Source organism: Capsicum annuum, chromosome 12, assembly GCF_002878395.1.
Source record: "Capsicum annuum cultivar UCD-10X-F1 chromosome 12, UCD10Xv1.1, whole genome shotgun sequence".
Lineage (NCBI taxonomy): Eukaryota > Viridiplantae > Streptophyta > Magnoliopsida > Solanales > Solanaceae > Capsicum > Capsicum annuum.
Genome location: NC_061122.1, coordinates 4,319,460 through 4,334,500, shown reverse-complemented (window position 1 = coordinate 4,334,500; position 15,041 = coordinate 4,319,460). Strand labels below are relative to the sequence as shown.

The window sequence follows — 15,041 nt, the reverse complement described above, 5'->3', positions numbered from 1 at the left end:
ACAATTCACTTTCAAGTTAACTATGCATGGGTTGGAGCAGACTTTACAACCAAACATAATACCTATTCATACAAAGGTGGCGTTGTTGATTCTATGGCTGGAATTGATCTTTCTAACAATCAGTTGAGTGGTGAAATACCTACGGAACTCTGTAATCTTACTGCGATTCGGGCGTTAAACTTGTCAAGTAACCACATAATTGGAACAATACCATCCGAATTCTCAAACCTCCAGAAAATTGAGAGTTTGGACCTATCATACAACAAATTGAGTGGGAGGATTCCCCCACAACTTGTAGAGTTGACAACTCTAGCTGTGTTTAGCGTGGCACACAACAATTTAACAGGTATGACTCCACAGCGTACATCTCAGTTTGCAACTTTTACTGAAAGCAGTTATGAGGGGAATCCGTTTCTTTGTGGTCCTCCGTTACATAACAATTGCATGGAGACTAAAGAGACACCGATGTCATCTCTCGTGCTAGAATGTTGTGAAGCCGATCATGGTTTTCTAGAAATGGAGTCGTTCTACATTTCCTTCCTTGTGGCATATGCACATGTGGTGCTCGCCCTGGTTGTAGTACTTTGTGTAAACCCCTATTGGAGAAATGTCTGGTTTTATTATGTAGATTCTTGTATGTATTCGTGTTACTATTATTTTGCTTCCAAATGTATATGACCTTAAAAATAAAGGTGACTTAGTTGCATTTCGTTATGCAAATTGTATCTTTGGGTTATTCTTGGTACTTATCAAGTTTATTAATACTAGTAGAAGTTTTATTGATTTGCTTGTGTTTGGGAATGTGATAGTCTTTTTTGTGCCTATAACAATTTGAAATAATTCTGTAGAATCTAAACCCAATCATATCTCGACTTCTGTTAAGTTTGGATATCAGACATGATATTCTTGAACATACTGGTTGTGCTGGGGAAAACAGGCTTCCTACATTATGCGGAAATTCTTTAGATGGTTCTTCTGATGATGACTTCTGGTTTGTGAAAGAGCCTCTATACTTGTAGTTGAAAGAAGTGAATTGCTTTAGTCACTTTCGGCTGGTATCAGTACTGCATGCAACACTTGGATTTAGGCCTGTGAAATATCATGGAAAATGACCATTTAATGCGTGTTTGCACTACAGGTATGTAAATTTATCCTATTCATGAGCATTGACTTGAAGTAATATCTTAATCTCTCAGGAGCCTGTATCTGTTACTTTTTCTCTGCACTTCACCTTGCAATGCATTTCCGTGGATGAATATTTCTTCCTCATGTGCCTATTTGCAACAAATTACAATCCTAAAACGATAATAAGTCCTGCTACGATTACACAAATCATTTGTGTCCATTTATCCAATCTTCTTTATGAAGTCATGGTTAGAGTGCTCGCTTCCACAGTCGGGGAGTTTATGCTTTGACAGTCTTGACAATGCTTGTTATAGTTTCATTTCCTAATTCTCCCCATAGTGGAGTTCAAGATTTTCTTCGTTGATCACACGTCAATCGGATATAATCATTTGCAATGCCTGCCTATCTGGTGTGAATTTTATTTTTGTCTTACAGTAGTAGTTTGGCATAGCCAATTTGAATTATGTTAACTTGTTTACATTTCTTTATTGAGCAGACTTGTATTTTACAGTTACCTTTACTACACATATGCTGTGGCATTACTTGGATTTTCACTGATTTTGTCAACACTAGAAAGTTTCAATGTGGAGGACGAGGCAGTGAGAGTTCTAGTTGCTGCTCCACTGCTTGCCTATACAGACACCGATGTATTGTACTCAGGTACTGTTATCACTCTCACAGTTTTATTTTTGGATACAATAAGTTTTTGACTTTTTATTTTGGAAAACAAGCATCAAGTCTCTCCAAGGCACATATTCTAAACAAATTACCATGTTAAAATCAGTTTATCGGAAATAGTTTCTCCATCTTCATAAGGTACGGTAAGTGTAATTAAGCAAGACAGCAGTAAGCTTCTTGCAGAGTTAGAAATGGAAGATGCAAGTATTCTATGAAGAGAGAGAAGAGAAGAAGCTAAGGGAGAAAGAGGATTAGAGATGAGAGAATAGGCTTGTATTCACTGTGTATTCAACATGTACATTGTCCTCTTATATATAGACTAACTGGTGAGGTTTTAACTAACTAACTTAACCGTTAGCTAGTCCATGTAACTGACTGTTAATACAGTTATAACAGAAAATTGAAAATATGTCTACTCTATTTCCTTTTCATTTTTTCCACATTCTCTACATCTTTAACACTTCCCCTCCAGCTAGGAATGTGTAAAGATGTCACAAATTCCTATCTTAGTATTGAGATGAACTTGTTGTGCTCTTGTCATCCCTTTAGTCAGCAGTTCTGCAGGTTGATCTTGGGTTTCAATGTAGTGAGTTCTGATTATTCCTTGAACAATTTTTTCCCTTATAAAGAAGCAATCAACATCAATGTGTTTTGTCCTCTCATGATATATTGGATTAGATGCTATTTGTAGGGCAGACTTGCTATCACTGAACACATCCACAGGTAGCATCACTTCACTTCCAATCTCCTTCGTCAGACCTAGAATCCATACAAGTTTAGCTGTTACTGCTGCAAGACTTTTGAATTCTGCCTCAGCTGAGTTCTTAGATACAGTGGTTTTTTTTTTTTTTTTTTAGGACACTACTGATCCTCCAATCTTCAAAAAGTAGCCAGTCACAGACCTTCTGGTTTGAGGGCAGGATGCCCAATCTGCATCACAGTAGGCATTCACTCTATCATCTGAGCCACTGGACAACAACACACCCTGACCTAGTTGACCTTTAACATACTTCACCACTCTGAGTGCAACCTCCATGTGTGACTTCTTAGGATCTTGAAGGAACTGACTTAGTGTTTGGACACAAAATGCTATGTCTGGTCTTGCCATAGTTAAGTATAGTAGTTTACCAATCAATTTTTGGTAAGCAACTTGATTGGCTGGTAGGTCATCAGTGGTCTGGTTTTGCTTGACATGCTCATCGAATTGTCTAGATGTTAGCTTGATGTTGTAGTCCATGGGGTAGCTGCAAGCTTGGCTGCTGTCAAGCCTAGTTCAGATAGTAATTCTAATGCACATTTTCTCTGATGCATTAGTATTCCTTTGTTAGACCTTGCAAACTCTATTCCAAGGAAATATCTCAGCTCACCTAGGTCCTTCATCTTGAAGTTTTGGTGTGGTATTGTCTTGGTCTCTTCTATCAGCTTTAGACTGTCTCCAGTGATTAACATGTCACAACATATACTAGCACAAGAATGATTCCTTTTGTTGTCTTTCTGATATACGAGGATGGATCATATTGACTCTGAATGAATTAGGATCTTACCAAAACCCCTGATAGCTTGTTATTCCATTGCCTTGGTGCTTGTTTGATACCATATAGGGATTTGAGTAGTATACATATTGTATGCTCCCCCTAACTAGTGATACAAGTCAAATGGCCGCCTTAGATTTCGATGATATCCTTCAAAGTCACTACGTGAAGAATCAAGCTTTGGTCGTATGGAGGGCACGAGATTATGCTTGGAGGGGTTATTATAAGTATGCCATTGGACAAACCCGAGTGTGGAAGATTGCTTAGACCCTTGAAGACTTGAGGACTCTTGGGTTGGACCACACTTTGTTCCCTTCATTAAGGATATTTTGGTCACTTAGCCTTAAGGGCATTTTGGACAATTCATAGTGTTTTCCAACACACCAATGCCACCCCTTGGTCATTAAGGGTGTCTTGGTCATTTTGCCATGTAATAAGCTAGGCTATATATAGTCTCTTTTAGGTATTTTCTTACTAGTTTTATGAATGATGAAATATTGAAACGTTGAAAGTCCTCTCTTTGAGAGTAGAACACCTTAGTGTAGTCTTAGTTAGGGCTTGGAAAACCTATTGTAGTTTAGGGCTTGGAAAAGACAATATTGACATTTGCTTAGAAACGGTGGTTCTTGAGGTGAGTTGATTCCCTTAGCGGTCACCATAAGGAGATTGGTGTTTGATTATTGCGACTTTGAGGGTCTCTTCGTTCAATACACGTGTTGGTTCTCATTGTTTCATAAGATCTTATATCATCTTGCCTATCCCTTATATTATTTCGCTTTGTATGTTTGTATCTTGTATTCTTTATCTCATGTATTTGCGTTGTTTCCGTGACTTATCTCTATCTTGCACTCGGCTTCTCCTTGTGTTGTGGACTATTTTAGCACTTCATAGATCGTTCCCGTATCAACTAGAAAATCCCTAAGGTAGGTCCATGTACACTTCATTATCTAGATCACCATTTAGGAATACATTGTAGACATCCATCTATTAAACACACCAGTTTTTTCTTGCTGCAACAGCAAGTACAATTCTTACTGTCTTCATTTTCACAACAGGTGAGAATGTTTCTTTGTATTCAATGCCTTCTCTTTGTGCATACCCCTTTGCTACAAGTCTAGCTTTAAATCTCTCAACTTTACCTGAGGCTTTATACTTCACCTTATATATCCATCTGCAACCAATAACCTTCTTTCCCTTAAGCAAAGGAACAATCTCCCAAGTTTGATTGGAATTCAAGGCTTCTATTTCATTCTTCATTGCTTCCACCCATCTAAGATCTTTACAAGCCTCTGAGTAGCTTGTAGGTTCAGCAACACATGAGGTTTTCAGGACATAGATCTTATAGGATTGGGAAAGTTTATCATATGACACATGATTAGCAAGAGCATGAGATACCTTCTTTGTGTTTTTTGAGACAAAGTCATTCATCCATGTTGGTGAATTTCTTTATCTAGTAGACTTTCTTGGATCCTTAGATATAGAAAGCTGAGTTATAGCTTGTGTAGTAGTAGGAACACTGTAGTTGTTGTTCTTGATGAATAACCCCTTGACTTGTCTTTGATCTTCTGTGATATACTTTGGTTATGGACTGTCTAGGAGTAGGCACACTTGGTAGTAATTGCTCTTGCTGGTTGATGAATTAGGAATCTCATGAGATGAGACATTTACAGGAACCTGCAGAGGTGTCATAGCATCACTTGCTACTAGATATTGTTCTTTCAAAGGAAATATATGGTGAGGTGACTAAGGTTGCTTGTTGATCTCCTTAGAAGGAAATATTTCTTCCCTGAATGACATATCTCTACATACAAAGAAGGTGTTAGTAGACATATCATACACTACATATCCCTTCTGATACTAGAATAGCCCATCATAATACATGCCCTTGCTCTAGCCATGAGCTTATCACTTTCATTCAATACTTTGGCATAGCAAAGAAATCTTATTACTCTTAGATAATCACAGTTAGGCTGTTTACCATATAGCTTCTCATAAGGACTTACAAACTGAATGAATGAACTAGGCAGTCTATTAATGATATATACTACTGTTAGAACACAATGGCCCCAGAACCTTATTAAAATTTCAGCCTGAAACCTGATATCTCTTGTGATACGAGTACGACCACGAAGGTGGACATATGTGAGTTGTATTGAACCCGAGACTTGGAGTGTTCAAATGAAGTGCAAAGGAGGGCCTAAATAGGCTCCAAAAGAGTCCACATTCTACACTCCAAGGGCGCCTAAAGTGAAGCATTTGACTAAGGGGTCTTTTGGACATTTCAGACTATTTTTATAACCTATTATAAATAGAATATGTTAGGTCATTTACTACTTAGTTTTTGTTGGATATTGAAGTTATAACACTTAGAAACATTTCTCTTGAGAGAAAGGCCCCCATGGCCGAAACTTGTAACTAGGGTTTTCAACATTGAGTGTGGATTCACTCGGATTGGATTCAAGCTTGGAAATATTGGATGATTGAGAGATCGAGGTCACTCTTGTACCAACGTAAAATATAGGTTTTTGTTGTGTGTAGTGTTAAGGGTCCAAGGGTGGAATATGCTCTTGGGTTCTTAAGATTATATCAACCATTGGTCTATCTGTCTATCTCTTTTCTTTTATTGTAATCTTATGGTGTTTCCTCTTGTTTAGTGTAAGCCATTTGTTGTTGTTATTGTTCTTATCATATTGTTGTCTATCTTCTCGTGTTCATCACGTTTTGGTGGTTGTTTTGGTGTCAAAAACATCCTTATATTCTTGTTGTTGTAGTGAATCCGAGAGTGGTCTTCAAAAGGTCCTCAGATCCTTAAGATTTGTGGACTGTATTTTGTGTCTTCCGTGGCTTGTCTTGTATCATTTGGTATCAGAGCCATCTTTGATTTTGTTCTAACAAGATCAATCTTGGGCTTAAGAGTTGAAAAATAATAATAATAAAATTGAAAACTGAAAATTCTAGAAAAAAGAGCAATCTGTTCATTTTGTGTTCTTGGCCGAAAATTGTGTTTGTGTTGTGTCTTGGCCGAGATTTTTACTTGTCTTTGTTGTCTCTAAGTGTTAGTTTTGTTCCTTACGAACACATTGAGTCTATATCTTGATTTGAGCTTGTATTTTGATGTTGTTGTTGTGAACATAAGCTTGGCTCATTGTTGTTGAACATTGTTGTGGTGGACTGTTTTGGTCGTGTGTTTTATCCTTGATGTTCTAAGATTGACCACGTGATATTGTTGTTAATTGATAGCTTGAGAACCATTTTGTTGAAGTTGTAGTTGTCTTGGCCAAGTGTTGGAGATATTGTTATTGTGGAATTTGGGAGTGGCGTGTGAAAATTATTGGTGTTCTTGAAGATTATTGTTTTAGTTCTTGTTGTTGTTGTTGTTGTTCTTGATATTCATCACCACCTTCATATATTGTTGAAGATAAAGTAAATGCTAAATCCAAAAAGTTGAAGGAAAAGGGTGTATTATTTGTTAGTCTTGAAAGACACTACAACCAACAAAGACCTATCAATCAAGTCTCAACCACTTTCTAACACTTTTCCATGATTTAAGGATCCATGTTTTAAGGAGAAGTACAAGAAAGTCAAGTCTTCAAAACTTGAAATTGAAAAGGGCTCCAAGACTTGTTTGAATTTATCTCCTTAAACAAATTTCACCAAAGTCCAAATTGAAAAATTGACCAAGACTTGAAATTGGACAACAAAAGTTGTGTGGTACCGAGACCAATACATGACTGCCATGTCATTATGTTTTACTGTTCACACAACATATTTAAGCTCAAATTTCAGATTTCTTAGTTTCCTTTTGTTGTTCCTTAGTTTTAATTTCGTTGGTTCCAATACTAATTGGCAAACTAGTACTCATCTACTAGATTATTAGTTAGTTTTTGTGTTCGTTCATTCATGTTAAGCGTTTGTTGTGTGCTTTTATCTTTTGTGAATTTGTTGTATCTTGTTGGTTCAAGTCCGTAAATAAATTTTCTTTGTGTCAACTCAAACTAAAATCTATTTCGGGCAAGAGTAGACTTGACCCTCAATCACTCACGAATTTCAAGCCGGCTTTCAACACTTGTGAAACCAAGTGTGAGGTAAAAATCGAGAGTGAGAGTGTGGTGAGGCATTTTTTGAGCTAACAAGTTTGTTTGTTTTGTTGTTCGTTGTTGTCTTTTCTTTTAGGTACCATGACTGCCACCAAGCTTGATGCCACGTTTGACCGCATCACCGACAATATTGAAGACATGAAATGGCACGTTGAAAGGTTACGCCTATTGGTATCTACATTTATCCCAACAAATCCAAAACCTAAGGTCCAAACACCTTGCGGTGAGATTTTCCCGGAGGAAGTTGCTGCCCAAACCTGTGAAGGACTTTCACACCGACGTAAAGACGAACATACTCATGAACGTCAAGGTAAAATAGCTAACTCTTATACTTTGGTGCATGTGAATGATGAACATGTGACTAATAAACCGTTGAGTGTGAGTTGTAGCTTACCTACATATGAGTATATTGATTCTTGTGGATGATGTACATGTTGTGCGAGTGGATACACTAGTTGATCCTATAGATGACCGAATCGACTCTTCTAGTAAGATCGATTTGTGTCCACCTAGTGTTGAAGCTATTATGTTGAATGAAAGTACATCGTCGTGTGAAAATTGTGTTGACCAACTTGTGTGTAAAACTTACCCACCACTTGAGAATATGTATGATGTGATTAATGAATCTTAAGTGAGTGAAGAAATTGAAGATATTGGTCAAGGAAAAGGGAGTGAACCTGTGAGCCTATGTTGTTGTAAAGATTCTAATGTTTGCTTGGCTCATAGGGTTAATCATGTGCTTGACATATCTTTGAAACTTGATAATGATTCCTTAGAGATTAAAAGTTCAAAATCTGTCCGCGGATTAGATCATTCACTCTTTAGGTACAATATCTTGTTTGGAGATAGTCTAATCACTCCTAATGAACCTAGTGGTGCAAGTGAAGTTGACGGCATGACTTGTCTTGGAAGTATAGCCTATACGTTAACCCACTATGGTATGACAACATTCCTCCTCAAGATGGAAATCTCTTCTTGGAAGATGAGAGTACTCTTAAGGGTAAGGAATGTGTAGTCTTGGAAAGGAATAGTCAATTGGGTGAAGATGACCATGGTTTGCTTGATTACTTGGGAAAACCGAATTGTGACTATTCCTTGAAAAATGATTTTGCTTGTACTCTTTTGCATGACACCCCACCCATGCTTGACAAATATGGTGACTTGAATTGTGATCCCTTTGATGTTAATGGTAGTTTGTGGTCTACTCGAGGACCCTAGGGCAAATGTGTCATTGTCTCTTTGGGATGTTGCTCATATCCGTGCATCCATGTTTGACACACTTGTACTTAAGTTATGTGAACCACAACTTGTGGATGTCAAGTTGTATTCTTGTTTGTGGAAGGATCCAAGGATGTTAAAGGCTTCTTGTCACTTTCATGGGGTTGGACAAATTGAAGTATCTTGTGGGACTCTTGGGAGCGTGCTTAACATTATCTGTAGAGGGAAACCGAGTTCTTGGGCAAACTATTTGTCTTGGATTGGATTGTTGCATGGTAGTTTCCCTATTCTCCCTATTGGTATGATTTCCTTGATGAAATTCCTTCCCTCGGGAGGTGGTTGGAAAAAAAGAGGTCCTACGTGCTTGCAATGTCCCTTTATCTCTTTGTGTGTTCCTACTTATGAATACATCTTGGATGAGAATTGTGTCTTTGGTGTCTTTCTTCACTACCTATATGAATATGATGATATTCATGGTGTTGTTGGATATACATCGTATGAAAGGCGTAGTTTCGGTTTTTGTTCCTTATTTCTTGATGTTCATCTGAGCCCTTTCCTTTATGATGTTGTACAAAGGCTTTTCATAATTAACACAAAGGATCCTTGGTTGTACTTCAAGTGTGTACCACCGTGGCACGATAATGCTAATTGTTTATTTTCTAACTCTAACCCTCATGCCATGAGGATGTGTGCTTGTTTGTTTCCTCTTTGATTTTATAAGGTATGGATTCGAGGTTGAATCCTTTTCAAGAAGGGGAGGATTATACGAGTACGACCATGAATGTGGACATATGTGAGATGTATTGAACTTGAGACTTGGAGTGTTCAAATGAAGTGCAAAGGAGGGCCTAAGTAGGCTCCAAAAACAGTCCACATTCTACACTCCAAGGGCGCCTAAAGTGAAGCATTTGATTAAGGGGTCTTTTGGACATTTCACACTATTTTTGTAACCTACTATAAATAGAATATGTTAGGTCATTTACTACTTAGTTTTTGTTGGATATTGAAGTTGTAACACTTAGAAACATTTCTCTTGAGAGAAAGGCCCCCATGGTCGAAACTTGTAACTAGGGTTTTCAACATTGAGTGTGGATTCACTCGGGTTGGATTCCAGCTTGGAAACGTTGGATGCTTGGGAGATCGAGTTCACTCTTGTACCAACGTAATAGATAGGTTTTTGTTGTGTCTAGTGTTAAGGGTCCAAGGGTGGAATAGGCTCTTGGGTTCTTAAGATTATACCAACCATTGGTCTATCTATCTATCTCTTTTCTTTTATTGTAATCTTGTGGTGTTTCCTCTTGTTTAGTGCAAGCCATTTGTTGTTGTTATTGTTCTTATCATATTGTTGTCTAGCTTTTTGTGTTCATCACATTTTGGTGGCTGTTTTGGTGTCAAAAACACCCCTGTATTCTTGTTGTTGTAGTGAATCCGAGAGTGGTCTCCAAAAGGTCCTCAGATCCTTAACATTTGTGGACTATTTTGGAGTGTGTTTTGTGCCTTCCATGGCTTGTCTTGTTTCATCTTTTCACCTCTAGGATATGCCTGTGTTTTCTCTCAGCAACACCATTTTGCTGAGGAGAATATGCACATATAGTTGATGAATTATGCCATTTTTCTAGAACAATTTTTTACATATGAGTTGACAAACTCAGTACCATTATCTGTCCTAATCACCTTGATAGTCTTCTTAAACTGAGTCTTGACATACATAACAAATTGTTGCGATTGTATACACACAGTAGATTTAAGATTTAACAGAAATATCTAAGTAAACCTTGAAAAATCATCAACCACTGTTAGAAAGTATCTATTGCCATTCATAGTTAGTACTTTGTAAGGTCCCACACATCCATATGCACAAGATCAAAACAATATGTACTTTTACTATTGGTAGACAGAAAAGGTAACCTAGCTTGTTTAGCACTAGGAAATATACTACATTGCTTTATTCTTTCTTCTATTACTTGAAATTCTTGAGATATGACTCCTTTCAGCACACTGATTGATGCATGTCCCAACCTTTGATGCCACAGATCTACTTCAGCTTGAGCTTTTTCAATGGTTGGTTCATGAGATGCTTTAGTTGCTACTTTTACTTCTTTTCTTGAATGATGTACAATAGATATATACCTTCATCAAGCTTACCAATCCCCCTCACCTTTCCATTACAAAGATCCTGGAAAATACAGAAATCAGGAGAGAAATTCACTGAGCAATTCCATTCCTTAGTCACTTGTGATACTGACAGAAGACTACATGTAAAATGTGGGATGTGATAGACATCTGTGATGTTATTTCCTTCTGATAAGCAACTACTTCCCACATGAGTGACCATTGTAGTGTCACTATTTGGTAGATATACCCTCTTTGGTTTCTTCAACTCTGTAATACTGCCCACCAGACTTAATTATTCCAGCTGATTATCAGCCACCAGTGATTGTCCTGCATCTTTAGTAGACCATTTTTGCATAGACTTAGAATGAGAGCACTGACCTGCACACTGATCATAGCCACTCTGATCCACTGAGTATTCATGATGACCCACAGACACATTGTAAGTTGTGTTGGTTCCTTCATGTCTGAACTTCTTTTTGGCCTTGTAATCTTGAGGATAGCCAATTATCTTCCGGCAGTTTTCTTAGTTTGCCCCTTCAGTTCGCAGAAATCACACTGCAGATTGAATTTTTTCTTGAACTTTTGATTGTTGCTTCCACCTGGACCATTTCTTGCATACATAGCTATCTCAAGGTTTTTAGCATTACCTGTAGGACCCATTCCCAAGATCCCTGCTTGACTTGCAACATATTTGTGACTCTCATCACTTCTTATCATTGCATAATCTTGGTTAACATTTGGGAGAGGGGTCATAAGCAAGATTTGACTCCTTGCTTGTGTGTAGGACTCATTCAAACCCATAAGAAACTGAAACAGTTTCAGTTTCTGCAAATGCAGCACATACTCCTTTTGATTTCTCACATTTACACCCAGGTGCAGGCACAAGAGCCTCAAATTCTTCCCACAAATACTTTAGTTTTGAGAAATACACAGACACTGAGGCAGTTCCTTGAGACAATGTGGCTATCTCTTTGTGCAGATTAAAGGTTCTTACCACATCAACTTTGTTAAACCTTTCAAATAGCTCATTCCAAGCCGCACTAGCCACAAATGCATACATAATTCCACCAAGCAACTTTTTAGAAAATGAATTCATGATCCAAGAAAGCACAATTGCATTGACTCTTTCCCGGTGACTACTCAACTCATTTGAGAACTTATCTTTAGAACATGTTCCATCCACCATACCCAACTTATTTCTCCCTAATAAAGCTATACACATGGATCTAAACCAGATTGAGAAGTTCACAACTCCTGTCAATTGAAAAGAGATGATTTGTATGCCACTTACATTAGAGGGGCTGAGAAAGAGAGGATGATTGTAGTTCAATGAACTGGGAGTAACTCTGGATGCCAGCAACATCAACAACAACATTTTGATTCACCATTGTTGCATCTTGATTCAATACGCCAAAATCGATCTTGCTCTACTAGTTTTCTAGTGAGTAAATCTCTGATACCATGTAATTAAGCAAGACAGCAGTAAGCCTCTTGCAGAGTTAGAAATGGAAGATGCAAGTATTCTGTGAAGAGAGAGAAGAGAAGAAGCTAAGGGAGAAAGAGGATTAGAGATGGGAGAATAGGCTTGTATTCATTGTGTATTCAACATATACATTGTCCTCTTATATATAGACTAACTGGTGAGGTTTTAACTAACTTACCTAACCGTTAACTAGTCCATGTAACTGACTGTTAATACAGTTATAACAGAAAACTGAAAATAAGCCTACTCTGTTTCCTTTTCATTTTTTCTACATTCTCTACATCTTCAACAGTAAGGTTGCGTCCACACCACCCTCTCCCAGACCCCACGTATGGGATTACACTGCGTAAGTTATTGTATTCTCAGTGGTAAAAGTATCACTTGTTCATTGCATAATATGCGTAAGAAAATCGAAGTTCGTCTTCGATGGTGATAATCAACTAGTCAAGGTCTTCCATTATGGAATTCTTCTTCGCCAGCTCACTTTAAATTAAAAGGAAATGAATGAAGTTAATGTTGAATTAGAGGAAAATATAGGCACTGGACTAGTGAAAGGGACAAATAACAACATCATTAGTTAGTGACTGAAAATTTTTCTTCAGTGCAAGTAGTGGTTTGAAAGAAATGTATTCTGTTCAATGAGCCAGTTATGCACATGGTCCACTGAAATAAGTGCTAAAGACGCCAAATATTTTTGGAGTTGGAGTTGTGTTTGGCCATATCTTTTTTAAAAGATTTTTTTAGACTTTTGGAAAGAATAAATAATAACAAATCCAGTGTATTCCCACAAAGTGGGGTCTGGGTAAGGTAAAATATATGCAGTCCATACCGCTACCTCCGAAGAAGTAGAGAGGCTGTTTCCGATAGACCTCCGGCTCAAGACAAAGAATAGTAAACAAAGTCGTAATGAAACATGAAACAGGATGGATGAAATAACAAAAATAAGACCATACACTTTAATTTGGAAAGACAAAAAGTGAAATAGTGAAATGGAAAAAAGTGAAAACAAGTCGAGGATTGTTTTCACTTTTCCAAATACAACTTGAAGTTGTATCTGAAACTTTTATGACCAAACATCATTTTTAATAAAGTGAAATAATTTTCCGAGAAAAAAGTGAATATTTTTCATGGCCAAATGGATAGCGATTTTTTTTGACACTAAAATACATAAATTATAATGATGAAAATTATAATTGCAAGCAACGTTTTGATGAAAATTAGAAAAAAAAAAATGAATGAACTAATATAATCAAACCTCGTTATAATAGTATTTCAGTATAATGGTCCGATTTTTTCCAAGATTCATTTTTGATGTTATATATTCCCTATAATGATAGTTAATCACAACGATATATTCTTTGTAAAATTACCCCGGTAACAATCATACTCAAATATTGTGAAATTATATTTTATATGAAATGTATAATGTGTAAAATTTTTAAGATATTAAAATATTTATTATAATTATTATTAATGTCTAGCACATAATAAATTTCAAGTGTGAATATTTAAAAACGAAAAATTGTATTTATATAATGTCCATCAGTTATGGTCATAACTTTACAAGGAAAGACTACTGATGGTTAACAAATACATTCCTTCTTCTTGGTACACGAAATCATAACTTATTATGTTGCATACTTTTGTTTATAATTGCTAATTGAGATCTAAATACCAAATGTCAATATACGTATATAATAGCACCGCACAATAGTAGCGATGAAACTGTAATACAAATGCTATATTAGATTATAGCAAAATATAGAAGCACAAGAAGACATTAAAATGATAAAATAAAGAAGCTACAAGGGACATAACAAGAAAAGTAGTTGTAGAAAATTATTAAACTAAAATTTTCTTCACGAGAAAGGTTATAAATAGTTTCTCTCTAATAATCAAACAATCCACAAGAATCTAACCATATGTGTGATCTTCAATTTTCACTAGGAATCTATAGGTGGACCTAAATGGATAGTATTTGTGCAAAGAAAGTGTTTTTTCTATTTTTGAGTTTATAAGAATATATATAGATTTTAGAATCAACTTCCTCTTCTTATATACTTTTTATATACTTTTTGATTACCGTAGTGTTGGGCCGGCTTGCATGTACCTTGACTAATTACAGAAGGGTACCTGCTACCTCTCACTAGTACAAGTAACGGGCAAGCTTTCTTTTCTTATATAGTCTGGATATATCTTATATTATTGTCAATATTCAGTGGCATTGTAGGTTAAGAAGCAGAATATGACTAATGGCAAGATAGTATATTTGTGGTTGTTGATTTTGTTCATGGCAAATGGATGGTGGTGCTGCTATTGTTGTTGGAATGAAGAAAGGACTGCTCTATTGCAACTCAAAGCAAACATAAAATACAGTACAAGAGACGACGACTATTTGTCATCGTGGGGGGCTAATGAAACCTCGGATTGTTGTCAATGGGAGGGAATTGTTTGCAGCAACACCACCAGAAGAGTCATAGAGTTGTCCATTACTGGTGATATTTTGAGGAACTGGCGTTTTAATGCATCTTTATTTGTTCCCTTCAAAAATCTCAAAGCTCTGCTCCTACCTGGACATTCATTGGCCGGTTGGGTGAAGAATGAAGGTTTGTTTTCTCTATATACGCTCCCTTCGTTTTATTTTATATGATGATGTTTTACTAGGTGCAATGTTTTTCCTCAAGGAATAGGACAAAAATGAATGATATTTGGTACATACCAAAGGTACCTTAGAGCTTGTGGTTGTAAACAAGTTATGATAATTCTATGGTTACAAGAACATGTCATCAAAAG

At 36.7% G+C, this 15,041-nt stretch overlaps 1 protein-coding gene across 1 annotated transcript; it reads left to right on the top strand.

Annotated features, from left to right (window-relative positions):
- Positions 1 to 6: 6 nt before the first annotated feature.
- LOC107871693 (receptor-like protein 13) lies at positions 7 to 725 on the top strand. Its single transcript, XM_016718596.2, has one exon. The coding sequence runs from the start codon at positions 94 to 96 to the stop codon at positions 676 to 678; it is 585 nt and encodes a 194-aa protein (XP_016574082.2). The 5' UTR covers positions 7 to 93; the 3' UTR covers positions 679 to 725.
- The last annotated feature ends 14,316 nt before the right edge of the window (positions 726 to 15,041 follow it).